Raw genomic sequence first — 16,609 nt, forward strand, 5'->3', positions numbered from 1 at the left:
CTCTTATTCTTATGTACTAATCTTATCAGCTTCTAGTCAGCGTCTTTTAAAAAAAATCTGTAAAACAAATAAGTGAGTTTTGCGTGGACGAAGAAAGCCCTCTTTCCATCCACCTAATTTCCTAAGTTAATACAAGTGACCACAGGAGCTGTGGGAAATTAAGATATGTGTCCAGCTAGGATATTTGACCCCAGGGAGCAACATAATTGAGTCCAATCCATTCTCATAACTACTGGCAAGCTCTTGGAAAGGCACTGGGCGGAATCTTGTGTCCTTCCCCTGTGGTGAGTTTGGTGTTGGGGAGGGGATATTTGATCAGACGTGAGGGTGACAGGTGGGCCACCCTACCACCAATCTTGAGGCCCTTAAGCGGGCAGTTAATGGCCATTTAAGGGCCTCATCCTGCCATGCTGGTATTCACTCAATCTGGGGAGGGTTTAAACTAGATTGGCAGGGGGATGGGACCCTGAGAGGGAGCTTGGAATTAAAGGAAGTAAAACTGGTAAAAGCAAGTAGAAAAGTAAAAAGCAAAAATAGAAAACAGATGAAGCATTGGCAGACATCAAATAGGATCAGAATAGAGAATAAGGTTAAAAAAGCACTCTATCTGAATGCACATAGCATTCACAAAAAGTTGGATGGATTTGAATGCACGAATGGAGGTAAATGGGTATGATTTTAACTGCCATTACGGAGACATGGCTACAGGGTGACCCAGATTGGGAACTGAATGTGCAAGGGTATTCGGCAGTTAGGAGGGATGGGCAAAAAGGAAAAGGAGGCGATAGCACTCAACAAGGGATGAGATCAGTATGTTAGTAAGAGAGGGTCTTAAATCTGGATCAAGATGTACAATCAGTTTGAGTGGAGCTAAGAAACAGCAAGGGGCAGCAAACATTGGTGGCAGTTGTTTATAGACCAAACTGTAATGGTAATGTTGGGCTGAGTATAAATCAGGAAATTAGAGATACATGTAACATGGGTAATACAGTAATAATGGGTGACTTCATTTTACAAGTCTAATGCTGTGGAGGAAGAATTCCTGGAGTGTGTATGAGATGGGTTTCTGGATCAGTATGTTGAGGAGGCAACTAGGGACTGGGCTATTTTGGATTTGGTATTGTGTAATAAGAAAGGGCTAATTAATAGCTGGAAGGAAGTCTTTGGGAAATAGTGACCATAACATAATAGAATTTTGCATTTAAGTTTGAATGCGATATAGTTCATTCTAAAACTAGGGTCTTAAATCTGAAGAAAGGAAATGATGAAGGTATGAGGGGCAAGTTGGTTATGGTGAATTGGGAAAATACAAAGATTTGGTGATGGACAGGTAATGGCTCATATTTAAAGAAATATGATACGGTCTTGAACAGATACACTTTCCTCTAAGGCGCAAACAAACACCCAAAGGTAAATCAACAGTGGTTGATGAAAGACATTAAAGATTGCAGTAGATCAAAGGAAGTGGCTTATAACGATGCCAGAAAAAGTGGTAAGCCTGAGGATTGGGAGCAATTTAGAAACCGGCAAAGGAGGACCAAGAAAAACTGATTAAGAAATGGAAAAGAGGATTTGAATGCAAACTAGTGAGGAACATAAGGTGGACTGTAAAAGGTTCTTTAGGTACTTGAAAAGGAAGAGATTAGCTAGGACAAATGAGGGCCCATTACAGGTGAGGACAGGAGAATTTATAATGGATAACAGGGAAATGGCAGAGAAACTAATTAGTTCATTTGCATCTATCTTCACAGAAGAGGATACAGAAAATCTCCCAGAAATACAAGGCGACCAAGGGACTTGTGAAACTGAGGAACTAAAAGAAATTAGTCTTAGTGAAGAGGTAGCACTTGAAACATTAACTGGGTGAAGGCTGATAAATCCTCTGCATCAGATGAGCTTCACCCCAGAGAGTTGAAGGGGGTGGCTAGAGAGATAATGGGTGCATTGGTGGTTATCTTTCAAAATTCAATAGATTCTGGAAAGGTCCCTGTGGATTGGAAGGTAGCAAATGTAACCCCACTATTTAAGAAGAAAGAATGGAGAACTGCAGACCTGTTTGACATCAGTACTAGGGAAAATGTTAGAATCTATTATAAAGGATGTGATAACTAGGCATTTAGAAAATAATGGTAAAATTAGATAGAGTCAACATGGATTTATAAAGGAAAATCATGTTTGACAAACATGTTGGAGTTTTTTGAGCACTTTACATATAGCATAGATAAAGGAGAACCAGTGGATGTGGTGTATTTGGATTTTCAGAAAGTTTTTGATAAGGTCCCACACAGGAGCTTGGTAAATAAAATTAGAGCACATGAGATTAGGGGAAATATTTTGGTATGGATTGAGAATTGGTTACCAGACAGAAGGCAGAGAATGGGAATAAACAAATTGTTCTCAGGATGGCAGGCTGTTACTAGTGGTGTACCAAAAGGATAAGTTCTAGGTCCACAACTGTTCACAATCTATATAAATGAATTGGATGCGGGCCCAACTGTAATATTTCCAAATTAGCTGATGGCACCAAACTGGGTGGAAATGTAAGTTGTCGGGAGAACACAAGAAGGCTTCAAGAGGACTTGGACAGGCTAAGTGAATAGGCTAGAACATGGCAGATGGAATTATAATGTGAATAAGTGTGAAGTTATTCTCTTTGGTAGGAACAGCAGAAAGGGTGAATATTTTTTAAATGGTTGGAGGTAGGGAAGTGCGGGTGTGTTTGCTTACGGGCCCCCCAAGGAGGGGGGTCCCTTGTTAAAAGGCACTCAGTGCCTGATCGAGTGACCCAACCTTGGGAAGGGGCAGCCACCCACTGCCCTTGATGCTGATACTGTCCCCGGCCCCTAACCCTGCCCCCAGCCATCACTTACCTCTAGACTAGGATCCAGCCACGATCCTAAGCCTCAGGTGGGTGTCATACCAGTGACAGCCACCTCCTGCCTGGTGGCGCAGCCTCTGATTGGCTGGCAGCTCTGAGCGGGTGAGACTTCCACCTCCAGTATCCTTGATCGGGGGGGGTGGGTAGGGGAGCGGGAGGGGGAGTTAGGGTGGGTGGAGGGGGTGGGGGAGTGGGAGGGGAAGGCCCACCGATGGCCTGTCAAGTGATTGATTATATGCGGCGGGTCTTCTTGAAAAGAGGTGGTGGTGGGGGGGGGTGGGGGTGGTCCTCAACAGCTCTGTAGCCAATGGCTAAAATCTCCCCACCTCCACAAAGTTCCTCCTTGTGTCTCTCTGATAGTTATACACCTATGTTTCTTTCTCATAACCAAGTCGTATTTCCATACACAAGCTAGGTTGAGGGCTGAGATTGTCAAAGACACTTTATAAATGCAAGTCATTCTCTCTCTTTCTTAAAGCAGCACCAGAAAGAAAGAGTCAAAATCCAAACTGTGCTGCAGCTGAAACTATAACCTGATGACACTTCTCTATAAAGTGATCATTGAGTCATAAGGTTTAGATTGAAGAAATAGGAAATTTACAAATGGATACAGACAGTTAGGTGAATGGGCCAAAAGTTGGCAGATGGAGTTTAACGTGGATAAATGTGAGGTTATCCATTTTGGCCGGAAGGATAAAAAGGCGACTCATTATTTAAATGGAGAGAAACTTCAGAATGTTTCAGTGCAGAGGGATCTGGGGACAGGGAGACCAGAACTAGAGTCTACAGTTTAGAAGAATGAAAGGTGATTTCATTGAAGTGTACAAAATTCCTACAGGGCTCGACAGGGTAGATGCAGGAAGGATGTTTCTCCTGGTTGTCTAGAGTCTAGAACCAGGGGACACAGTCTCCGAATAAGAGGTAGGCCTTTTAGGACCGAGATGAGGAAAAATCTCTTCAGTCAGAGGGCGGTGAATTGTTGGAATTGTCTACCTCAAGAGCTGTGGAGGCTGAGTCACTGAGTATGTTAAAAGCAAAGATCAATAGATTTCTAGACACCAATGACATCAAGGGACGTGAGGATCGTGTGGGAAGATGACGTTGAGGCAGAGGATCAGCCATGATCTAGTTAAATGGCAAAAAAGGCTTGAGGGAACAAATGGCCTCCTCTTGCTCCTATGTTCCTAACTGGTATCTGAGCCCTGCGAAGTGTAACAGTTCACAACCCTTCAGGTATGCAGGAACACACCTAAGGGCTGGGACTAGAATAAACAATCAGACTGGTAAGTTACACAGTTCAAATGGGTTCAGAGATTGTCTCCATTATCATGTGTGGTGCTGAAGCCACCACTAATGTGTTTCAGCCTTGGGGAGATTAGCCAAGGTAAAAGCTGACCTGCTGATGGTGGTCATCCAGCCTGAGCATTCTGCTACGGTGAAGCAACCACCATCATAAAGTTAAGGAGTTGGGGGTGGCCCCCTCCTCACAGCAGACATAATGTACAAAAACTCTCCACTCTGGTTAATCAACGTCAAAGTGGCGTTCTTCTCTGACCACAGCCTCCTACTGGCTGATTGTTACCTACAGACAGTCCAGAAGGTTGGCAAGGGACATGGAAGCTGAATGTGAAATTTGACCACAGAAAACATGGGGTATCTCAGGAGAGATTCTAAAGCTTCGAGAACCAAGAAACGCCTATCTGAGTCCCCGACACACTGGTGGGAAGTGACCGAGGGGAACATCAAGACAATCTTCATCCTCAAAGGTGTTCAGAAGGCAAGAGAAAGGGATACAGTGGGAAATTTCCCGACTCCAGACATGCACGCAGAATCTGCTGCTGCTGCAGCCGATGGGGGGTCAATGATGGGGAGGAGGTGAAGAGCCAGCAAGCCACGCCCTTTGCCTTGTCGGCCTCCAAGATCATCTTCCGGCCCAGGGTCTGCACCACGGAGCAGGATGAGACGTGCTCGTGTTTCTTCTTCCAAAAGGTGCACCGAGAGAGCTCTGTGATCTGTAGCCTGAAGGAAGAAGACTGCTCAGTAACATCATTGCAGCAAGTCCTTATGCCATGCTGTACGATGTGAAGCCCTGAGACAGGCATGGCCTCCCAGTCTTACCTGTCCTCCATAGATCTAACGCTGGATGTTCTAGTATAGCTGTTGATGACAAACCGTGCTGGACATTTTACAACCATTTCCAGTTTATTTATAGAGCTGGCTCGGCAGGGGTCCCCAACCATTGCTGCCTACTCTAGTTTAGGATATACCAAACCTTCTATGCAGAAATCTTGACCGTTTTGCCCCATTTGGTTAGATTTCTCTTTGCAACTCCCTCAGATTATGTTTGGATCATTTGCAGCGTGGTTTATGTGCTGTATCCTTTGATTGGAGGACACCAAGGGTACAGGCTCTGCTTGACTGATGTAAGGTTGATTCCCATCCTGCTGTATATGAAGGTCCTAGGTCAGTGCTTCGCATACTTTTTCTTGGAATGACCCCATTTTAATGCCCCAGACTTTGTGTAAACCCAGAGTGAAAATTAGGGGAGTATGAAAGCTGTTGAGCAGCAGGGGGTGGGGACAGGGGGGTCATTGTTTGAGTGATGGAGGGCGTTGTTTGACCATGGTACAAAGTGCTTAAACTGCAGGATTTTCTTTTTTAAAAACTACCCTTTCATAGGCTCAAAGATCTGTCCATTAGGCCACACCCATCATTAGAGGAGGTGGTGACATAGTGGTATTGTCACTGGACTAGTAATCTGTTTACCCAGGGTAATGCTGTAGGGACCTGGGTTTGAATCTCACCACAGCAGATGGTGAAATTTGAATTCAGTAAAAATCTGGAATTAAAAGTCTAATGTTGACCATGAAACCATTGCTGATTGTTACAAAAACTGGTCGGGTTCACTAATATCCTTGGAAACCTCCTGTCTTTGCCTGGTCTGGCCTACATGTGACTCCAGACCCACGGCAATGTGGCTGACTCTTCATTAGGGATGGGCAATAAATGCTGGCCTAGGCAGCGATGCCAACATCCCATGAAAGAATTTTTTAAAAAATGTGAGAATTTAAAGGAGTCTTGCAGCTGTTAATATTCAGTCCAAGCAGCCAAATCTTGTCTCATGATTCTCGACCCACAGTTTTGGAAGTCCTGTCCAGGGCTGTTTGCATTTTGATAGGTTGAAAGTCATTTGCCATCTATGGGACCATTCCCTCAGTGCATCTAAGTCCTTCTGCAGCTGTACTTGGTCTTCCTGTTCACGAATGGGCCTGTACATGAAGCAATCATCTGCAAAGAGCTTGATTTTGGTGTCAGGATTGATTCTCTCTTATGTCATTTATGTACAGCAGGAACATCAGGGACCATCATGATGTAACTGGTATTGAATGTAACTCTTCCCCATCAACAACAACACATTCACTTCTCTTGGTTTTCCAAGTTTCTATCTACTGTAGAGCTTCACCTCTTGACCAGTAATGGCTGATTTTATACAGGAGTTTCTGCTGAGCCACAAAATCGAATATTTTACTGAAGTCTAGTATCTGCTTATTGACTTCAGGTTCTAGGTCAAGGTAGTGAATGATCTCTTCCACAGTGTCCAAGTTGCACCAGTGCCTTTTTGAAAACTACTGAATGTCAGTCCACACTTTTGATGAAACTTTTGAAATGCTTCTACAACACCATCAGCCTCCCAATTCTTCGCGGGCTGGAGCTATGAGTTTGTTGCTGTGACAGGCATTTTGTTTTTGCACGATTTTTCTCTATCTCTGGCACTAATTTGGCTTGATTTTTCAATCTCATTCAGCATAAACTTTGTTTAAAATGCTTGGGTTTTCACTCACAGACAACCGCTGCCACTATGGTCCTCTGGTTTCCATAAGTTAGAAATAGTCACACTTTAGACTCAAAACGCTGAAGCTCATGGTGTTTATTTCTGGCTCCTCCCTATGTGGCTGGTGGAATGACACATTGTTCCTTGGCACATGACTCCAGTGCAACAATAAAGTGTGGCACCCGGGGATATATATTCATATTACAATTAGTTACCAGCTCTTTACGAATAATATAACAATGTCACGCCTTTTTACTGGGGATTTGGGATTTGACAGCATTAATGATGGCATTTCGTAGCTTGGTTCAGTTCTCACCCAAGGACTTGTCTTCAAATCCATTGGAGAGAGAGAGAGAGTCACAGGAATTTCAACAGACTTTGCTTGCTGAAAAATCAGCTTTCCTGTAGAGGTACACCTTTCTTGGTTTCTTTTCCTTAACATTGGCTCCCATATAAATTTCTGCCACTGCAGCTTGCTGATCACAATGCTTTTAACACAATCTGGATAGAAAGTGTGTCCAGTATGTTATTCTAGGGTGTGGAACCTTCATGTTGATCATTGTAAAAGCCTGACTGTAAGAATTATAATATAATCTAGTTGAGACAATGTCAACAATTTAAAGGTTCAGTTTGAGTCATTGGAATATGATGAATGCAGTGACTGAAGAGTTTGAGCAGGTGGGAATTGGGAGTCCCGGAACTGAGTGGAAGGCGTTGCAATGAGTTGGGCCGGGGGGACACGAGAGGCGGCTGCACCATGGCCAGTTTGGTGCTGAAGAGCCGCAGGGCGACGCTGGAACGGGCCGAAAAATTCGTCTCTGCTGAATATTTCACCGACATCAACCTGCGGGGCCGGTGAGTGAAGAGAGCCGCCGGGGGCCGGGGACCAGGAACCGGGAACCGGGGCCTCCGGCTCCGAGCCCGGGACAGCGGCAAAGAAACAGGCCGAGTCCAGAATCCAGTTCAACCCTCGGGGCAGACACAAACGGCCCCGCCCCCCCCCCAAATCAACCCCCACCCCCATCAAAACCTCAACCCCCCCCCCAAAACCAACCCGCCCCCTTCAAAACCAACCCCCCCCACCAAAACCAATCCCCCCCACCACAAAACCTCAACCCGCCCCCTTCAAAACCAACCCCCCTCCAAAACCAACCCCCATCCAAAATCACCCCCCCAAAAAAAACCTCAACCCCCCCCAAAACCAATCCCCCCTCCAAATTCAACCCCCCCCCCCAAAAAACCTCAACCCCCTCCAAAAACCTCAATCCCCCTCCAAAATCACCCCCCCAAAATCAACCCCCCCCCAACAAACCTCAACGCCCCCAAAATCAACCCCCCAAAACCTCAACCCCCCCCAAACCCCCAACCCTCCCAAAAACCTCAAACCCCCAACCCGCCCCCGCAAAATCAACCTCCCCAAAATCAACCCTCCCAAAAACCTCAACCCACCCCTCCCAAAAACCTCAACCACCCCCCCAAAACTTCACCCACCCCCCCCCAAAACCTCAACACCCCCAAAAACCTCAACCTGCCCCAACCCCCCAAAAACCTCAACCCCCCCAAACCCCCTACCCCACCCACAAAAAACCTCAAATCCTCAACCCACCAAACCCCCCAAAACCCGCCTCCCCAAATCCCCAAAAACCTCAACCCAAACCCCTAACTCCCCCCAAAAATCTCAGCCCACCCTCCAAACCCCCAAAAAACCCCAACCCCCCCCCCCCCAAAACCCCAGCCCCCTCACGCCTCAGAGCAGAGACAGTCCTCCAAAAAAAACCCACACACCCCGGAGCAGAGATAGATCCCCACAAAGCCCACCCCCCTACAAAAACACAAGCAACTCCTCCAAAACCCAAACAACAGACCCCCACACGTTCCCCACTAACACCCTCCAGAGAAGAGACAGGCTCCCCACAAAATCCAAACAGGCCTCCACCCCTGCTAAACCCAAAAAACCCCAAACAACCCCCACGTACACAAACACCCTCCCGGAGCAGAAGCAGACCCCCCAAAACCTTAATAGACAGAACAACCCCAACCCCACCCCACGAACCCCCCCCCCCAAAAAACCCAAACAACTATGCCCCCAACCATCCCCAAACATCTACCCCTAACTAACCACAACAAAGCACACAGACCCCACACGCCCCCCCCCACAAATAACCGCATCCACTCTCCTTGCCCCACACCCTCTCCCCAAACACAGCCTCCAATCACCTGATACCATTCTCAAACCTGCACCCACAAACAATGCCACATACCCTCAAACCCCCTCTCCCAGCTCCATACCCCTCCCCACCCATCCTCACCCCTACTCCTGCCCCACTCTCTTTATCCTAGCCTTCCCTTCTCCCCATCCACCCCTCAGTTCGCTGCAATCCCCTCCCTCCCCGACACTGCTGCTTACATTCGGTGAACCCTGACAGAAAAGTTTCTCTGAAGGGGCTATCAGTAACACATGGCCCTCATCACTCAAGTCACAAAAGCAAAAGATTTTGAAAACTGGAAATCTGAAATAAACACAGGAAATGCTGGAAAATCCCAGCAGGTCTGGCAGCATCTCTGGAGCGGGAAACAGAATTAACGGTTCAGGTTCATGACCTTCTATCAGAACTCATTCCTGCAGTGTTGATTTTGGTATGTCCCAGTTAATATCTAACCCACTGTTGGGGTGCAGGAGGGGAATACAAGCAAGATTTCATCAAGTTCTTTTACAAATAACAGTCCAGTGCTACAGACCCTAACTGCGCTTTATATGCACCTTGAAAATTAATACTCTTCCAAACGGGTCTATGTGTACTCTATCACTTTATTTAATGTCTTATAGTAAATACCCTTCAAGAGGCTGAGTTCTTTTGAAAGCGTCAATTAGAATAAACTGTCACAACAAAGTAGTTTGTTTGTATTGAGTGACCTTTCTATTAGTGAAGTCATGTAGGATTGGAACCCTCTGTCTAATGATAATTATACACTCTGCCTGTCTATCACACAAGGAAAAGTCAATTTTTAAAATTTGCTCTTGGGATGTGAGCATTGTAGTCAAGGCCAAGCATTTATTGCCGTCCAGAAGGTGATCTTGAGCTGCTGTAGTCCGTGTGGTGTAGGCACAATGGGTTTTTCTCCTGTTCTGGTTTGATACAACTGAGTGGCTTGCTAGGCCATTTCAGAGAACGTTTAAGAGTCAACCACATTGCTAATGATAATTATACATTCCATCTGTCTATCACGCAGGTATTACACCAATTCAGCTAAGAGTTTTGTCTTGACTTTCACATGCCACAATCACATGTAGGCCAGACCAGGTAAGGATGGCAGATTTCCCTCCCTAACCCTAAAGGGAAGGAAATAATGCAACATGGAATAATACAACAATGTGGTAGCTTCATGAGATCGAAAGAGACTAGTATTCCATTCCAGACTTATTAATTGATTGAATTTAAATTCCACAAGCTTTTGTGGTGAGATTTGAACCCGTGTCTCAGTAACATTGGTCAGAGCCTCTGGATTACTAGTCTAGTAACATATCACTATGCTACCACCCCTCAACAGATTGAGCTCCGTGTCCAATGATAATTATACTTATAATTATCTGCCTATCACACAGGGGTTACACCAATTCAGCTAAGAGTTTTGTCTTGTCTTTCACATGCTGCAGTATGATCACTAAGGTTTGACTAAAATGCCCTGCAGATGGCAGTAACCTGTACAACAGCAACTGACGACTTTGCCCTTGTGTCCCTTGTAGGCTGTTTGGTGCTTGCTGTCCAGTTGAATCACTCTCCTGTTTTCTGACACCTTCACGTATCCCATATGACACAGCAGTGAAACAAGACTTTAAACCTGTCAAGGTTGGGGATTCCTTTGGACCGACGTAAGTATAGCTGGGAAAGGTAATCCTGACTAATTTGAGGAATTTTTCGTTGGTTAAAAACGTACCTGGACATACCAGTGATTGCAAATGTTAGAATATCCCACTTTGAATGAAAGTTTATGTTAATAGAAACTTGGTCAGTACTGGTCCAGTTCAGTCCCATGAACCAAAACTATCTTGTTATATATTTTTAAAAAATTTTGTTAGCAGTAATTTCAAGGTTTTTTACAAGCTTTTTCTCGTGATTTTTTTCTGTTGTGCTGGGAAACCACAAGCTGAGTGTAACTGGGAATCAGTGCACTGAGTCAAACTGATGCCAATCCTCTCAATCTCACAGCTGGTCTTTTTGTTGTAGATGGTGGACATCCTGGTTCAAGGTATCCTTGACCATTCCAAAGGCTTGGAAAGGTGAGGAGGTGCACTTTCTGTGGGAGAGTGATGGAGAAGCCATGGTATGGAGAAATGGCATCCCGGTTCAGGTATGGTAAATTGACAAAAGCAGAATACTGCGGAGGCTGGAAGTCTGAAATAAACACAGAAAATGCTGGAAATACACATCAGGCCTGGCTACATCAATGGAGAGAGAAACATTCCAGGTTGTGCCCTTTCATCAGAACTGAGAAAACTGATGAAAGGTCATAACCTAAAATGTTAACTCTATTTTTCTCTCTCCACAGACGCTTCAAGGCTTGATGTGTGTTACTAGCATTTTCCATGATAAATTTGGAGTGTGGTGCTAATATAGAACATGAATGAATATTAAAACCTATTAAAAAAAGTGGCTGTTTTTCAGTAAGTAAACTTGATCTTAAATTAGCTCAATGTTGTCTAATAATTGCTGATCTACACAGGTGTAGTTATGGTGATACTCTTTTAGCCACTTGTACTAATTTTAGTGACTCCTCAAGGCCTGTCCACCATCTACAAGGCACAAGTCAGGAGACTGATGGAATACTCTCCAGTTGCCTGGATGAATGCAGCTCCAACAACACTCAAATCTCAACTCCACTTAGGACAAAGCAGCATACCCGATCGGCACTCCACTCATCACCTTAAACGTTCATTCCCTCCACACTGACGCACTGTGGCAGCAATATGTATCTTCTACAAGCTATGCTGCAGCGACTCACCAAGACTCCTTGGACAGCACTTTCCAAAACCCGCAATCTCTATGACTTAGAAGGACAAGGGCAGCAGGAGCATGGGAACACCATCACCTACCTGCAAGTTCTCCTGCAGGACACACATCACGCTGATTTGGAACTATATGGCTGTTACTGCACTGTCGTTGGGTCGAAATCCTACAACTCCCTTCCTAACAGCATTGTGGGTACACCTACACCACATGGACTTCAGTAGTTAAAGAAGGTGGCTCACCACCTCAAAGTTAATTAGGGATGGGTAGCAAATGCTGGCCTTGCTAGAGCTGCTCCCAACCCACGAAAGAAAAAAAGAAAACTCCTTGTGTACACTCACTCATATAGGTGAATGTATATCACACGTAGAAATGACTGAAGGCACTGGATACTGCAAAGGCTATGGACCCTGACAACACTTCAGCAATAGTACTGAAGACTTGTGCTCCAGAACTTGGTTCGCTTCTAGCCAAGCTGCTGCAGTACAGGTTACAACACTGGCATCTATCTGGCTATGTGGAACATTTCTCAAGTATGTCCTGTACACTAAAACAGGACAAATTCAACCTGGCTACTTACCGCCCCATCAGTCTACTCTTGATCATTAGTAAAGTGATGGAAGAAGTCATCAACAAGCAGCATTTGCTTAGCAATAACCTGCTCACTGATGCCCAGTTTGGGTTCCGCCATGGTCACTCAGCTCCTGACCTCATTTACAGCCTTGGTTCAGACATGGACAAAAGAGCTGAACTCCCGAGGTGAGGTGAGAGTGACTACCCTTGACATCAAGGCAGCATTTGACTGGGTATAATACCAAGGAGCCCTAGCAAAACTGGCGTCAATGGGAATCAGGGGGAAACCTCTCTGCTGGTCGGAGTCATACCTAGTACAAAGGAAGATGGTGTGGTTGTTGGAGGTCAGTCATCTCAGTTCCAGGACATCACTGCAGGAGTTTCTCAGGGTAGTGTCCTCGGCTCAACCATCTTCAGCTGCTTCTTCAATGACCTTCCTTCCATCATAAGGTCAGAAGTGGGGATGTTCGCTGATGATTGCACAATGTTCGACACCATTTGCAACTCTGCAGACACTGAAGCAGTCCATGTCCGAATGAAGCAAGACCTGACAAAATCCAGGCTCAGGCTGACTAGTGAAGAGCAACATTTATGCCACACGAGTGCCAGGCAATGACCATCATCTGTTACAAGAGAGAATCTAACCATCTCCTCATGACTTTCATTGGCAATACCATCGCTGAACCCCCTATTATCAACATCTGGGGAGGGGTCGTGGGGGTTACCATTGACTAGAAACTGAACCGGACTAGTGTGGTAATTATGGTTTTATATAATGTGTAATATACCTTTTAGAACGATGCTATAAAGGAAGGTCACATGATCTTATGTAACCAATAGAGGAGTAGCGCAGGCTTCCTCTTAGTCAGTAGTTAGTAGTCAGTAATATGGAGTTTGACCCTGTGTTTGAGTTGAAAGCACATAGGTGTAGGTGCTGAGTACCTTTGTAAATAAACAGAATGTGTTCCACCTAAGAAGAGTCTGTTGATCAACTCTGTCTATAGTACCAACTCGGCCATCCCACAACAAGCTTGCAGCCTGGATTCATAAGCCCCAACAAACTGGTGACGAGGATCCAACAAACTGGTGGTAAGCAAAAAGCGAGGATAAAGTGAAGATACGATAAACTGGCGTTGAGAATGAAACAAGTTAACAAAAGAAATCAAGAGAGATGAAATCGGGCTGTACCTCGCACGGTAATTGTAAGTAAAATCTCCGTCCTAATTGTTGAAGCAGCCCCCTCACAGAATGTCGCAATTCTGAAGAATTGATCCTTTCGATCTGCCACAATCCACCTGAGATAATTGGTCTCATTATATTGAACATCTCACGTTCTTTTTTCAAGTGAATGACATTACGGTGGAAGAGCAGAGGCGAGCGATCCTCTTATCTACATGTGGGAATAAAGCCTACGGCTTGATTCAAAGTTTGATGGCACCCAGTGCCCCAGATTCGGAAAATTTTGATGAATTCACCTTGTGAAGGGTCATTACCAGCCAAAGCCCTTGGTAACGATGCAATGGTTCAAATTTAACTCAAGAAATAGAACCCCAGGGGAGCCAGTTACTTGTTATGTGGCAAGTTTGAAACAGTTAACAGAACATTGCGCGTTTGGTACATCTTTAATTTACATGCTCAGAGATCGTTTAGTGTGTAGTGTGAATGAGGACAGGATTCAGAAGAGATTACTGTCTAAAACAAATTTGGATTTTAAGAAGGCGCTAGAGATAGCGCTGGCCATGGAAAGCGCAGTAAGGGTTTCAAAAGCTATACAGGGAGTGCAAAATGGCGCCGTCCTCCACACATTTGGCGGGAAGCCCCAGCCAAAAAGGATGTGAAAATGCAAGACTGCCAAGAAGTGGGAAACAGCCACCGCTAGCAGAAAAATAAAAAGAAATGACTTAGCAGCGAAAACAAGGAATAATTGCAACAGAGGTGGAAACAAGCAGCCTTATAACGATTGGCAGTTTAAAAAAAATCAAATGTTTTATTGTCATCAAAATGGACACGTAATGAGACAGTGCAAGGAAAGAACCAGGTAGACTTTCAAACAAAAGGAAAAACCCTGTGAGATCGACAATATAGAAGAGCCGGAAGTAACAAATTCAGATGTTTCTTCGTTATTTAATTTGAAGGTTGGAAAGACCGAGCCAATACACGTAACGGTGAAGGTAAATGGCAGACCTATTAGAATGGAAGTGGACACAGGAGCTTCCACTGTAGTTAAAAGCAAAATGCTGTGGATGCTAGAAATCTGAAAAAAAAAGAAAATGCTGGAAAAACTCAGCAGGTCTGACAGCATCTTGTGGCGAGAGCCTTCTGAAGAAGAGCCATAAAGACTCAAAACGTCAACTCTCTTTCTCTCTCCACAGGTGCTGTCAGACCTGCTGAGTTTTTCCAGCATTTTCTGTTTTTGCTTGCACTACAGTAATTGGTGAACATATGTTCAAATATCTGAATTGTGGTGGACATAAATTAAAATTGGAAGAAACCAATGCCAAATTAAAAACTTACACAGGTGAAAACATCCAAGTCAAAGGCATAAGCAGAGTTACTGTCCATTAAGGAAGCCAATTGGTAAAACTACCCTTGGTGGTAGCAGGCAAGGGGCCAGGCCCCCTGGGACGAAACTGGGTAAAGGAGATTAAGTTAGAATGGGCTCAACTTTTCTAGTTGAGAGTAAGTGGGTTACCAGTGCTACTTCAAAAATACGCCTCTGTCTTCAAGGACGAATTTGGGAAGATCCAGGGGCTGCAAGCAAAAGTTCATGTGGACCCAGAGGCAGCACCCTTGATTCTTGAAGGCAAGACCAGTACCTTATGCACTGTGGGAAAAGACCGACACCGAACTGGACAGATTAGAGAAACTGGGCAATATACAACCTGTGCAGTTCTCAGAATGGGCAGCACCAAAAGTCCCCCTCCTTAAACCTAACCCAAAGCACTCGAATTTGTGGAGGCTACAAATTCACAGGTAATAAAGTGGCTAAGTTGGGCAGGCACCCCATACCAAAAACCGAAGACCCATATGCCAAGCTGGCAGGTGGAACTGCCTACATGAAGCTTGGTACAAGTCATGCTTATCAACAGAGTTGGAGAAGGCCTCTCAGGAATTTGTCACAATTAATACACACAAAGGGTTGTACCAGTATACTCGTTTGCCTTTCAGCGTCTCCTCAGCTTGTGCCATATTCCAGAGAACAATGGAAAGTTTATTGCAGGGACTGCCCCACGTTGTAGTTTATTTAGATGACGTTGTGGTGACAGGACTCACTGAAAAGGAGCACGTGGCAAACTTAAAGTCTTAAAACGTTTCTTGTAGGCTGGAGTGCGTTTAAAAGAAAAAAAGTGCACATTCCAAGCACGGGAGGTAATCTTTGGGTCACCGGGTAGGTTCACAGGGCCCCCACCCGGTTGAGGAGAAAGTGAGAGCCATAAGGGAGGCACCTGTGCCAAAGAACACCTCCGAGCTCAAATTATTCTTAGAATGATCAACTATTTTGGGCGGTTCTTACCCAATTTGTCTACAGAACTGGTACCCCTGCATTATCTTTGTCTACAGAACTGGTACCCCTGCATTATCTACTCAAGAAGGACCAGTGTTGACCTTGGGAGACACCACAAAAAGAAGCTTTCATAAAGATGAAACAATAGTTGCACTCGTCCTATCTGTTAGTGCATTATGACCAAAGGAAAGCGTTGGTGTTGACATGTGATGCATCTCCCTATGGGAGCAGTGCTCTCCCATCGAATGGACGATGGCACGGAACGGCCTATAGGATATGTTTCAAGAACGCTCACCACAGCGGAAAAGGGATACTCACAGATAGGAAAAGGCCTGTCAATCATCTTTGGTGTCATGAAATTTCACCAGTACATACACAGGCTGTTATTTTACTATCATTTCAGATCTTAAGCCATTGCTAGGATTGTTCAGCGAGGACAAGGCTATACCATCCATAACCTCAGTAAGAAAACAACGATGGGCATTGACCTTGGCAACATACCAGTATACTTTTGTACAATGGCCTGGAAATCAAATTGTAAATGCCAATGCACTGAGTCGTTTGCCCTTACAAGAAAAAAATGAGATGTCCCAGTTCCACAAGAACTAGTTTTATTGTTAAATTTCTTAGATTCATCGCTGGTATGGGCTAGACAGAACAGAGACTGGACAAGTTGAGACCTAACCTTATCCAAAGTACATGAGAACAAGTACTTCATGGTTGGTCACCAGAGCATGTATCTGATGAAATGAAATCGTACTTTAACAGAAGAATGAAATAACCAGCCAGGATATGGTATCTTATTGTGGGGAGCA

At 44.8% G+C, this 16,609-nt stretch overlaps 1 protein-coding gene across 2 annotated transcripts in view; it reads left to right on the forward strand.

The window, feature by feature from the left end:
* The first annotated feature begins 7,437 nt into the window (after window positions 1-7,437).
* The window catches only part of man2c1 (mannosidase, alpha, class 2C, member 1), a 105,833-nt gene continuing 96,661 nt past the window's right edge, over window positions 7,438-16,609 (forward strand). Inside the window, exons 1-3 of one of the 2 annotated variants that reach the window (XM_041178446.1) lie at window positions 7,438-7,565; window positions 10,456-10,581; window positions 10,937-11,060. In XM_041178446.1, the coding sequence (XP_041034380.1) occupies window positions 7,468-7,565; window positions 10,456-10,581; window positions 10,937-11,060 (348 nt within the window). In that variant the 5' untranslated portion in view covers window positions 7,438-7,467. Of the gene's footprint in view, window positions 7,566-8,855; window positions 9,348-10,455; window positions 10,582-10,936; window positions 11,061-16,609 lie in introns of those variants that run through there. The other variant, XM_041178447.1, reaches the window with a different exon arrangement.

The sequence above is a fragment of the Carcharodon carcharias genome, chromosome 32, assembly GCF_017639515.1.
Source record: "Carcharodon carcharias isolate sCarCar2 chromosome 32, sCarCar2.pri, whole genome shotgun sequence".
Taxonomy (NCBI): domain Eukaryota; kingdom Metazoa; phylum Chordata; class Chondrichthyes; order Lamniformes; family Lamnidae; genus Carcharodon; species Carcharodon carcharias.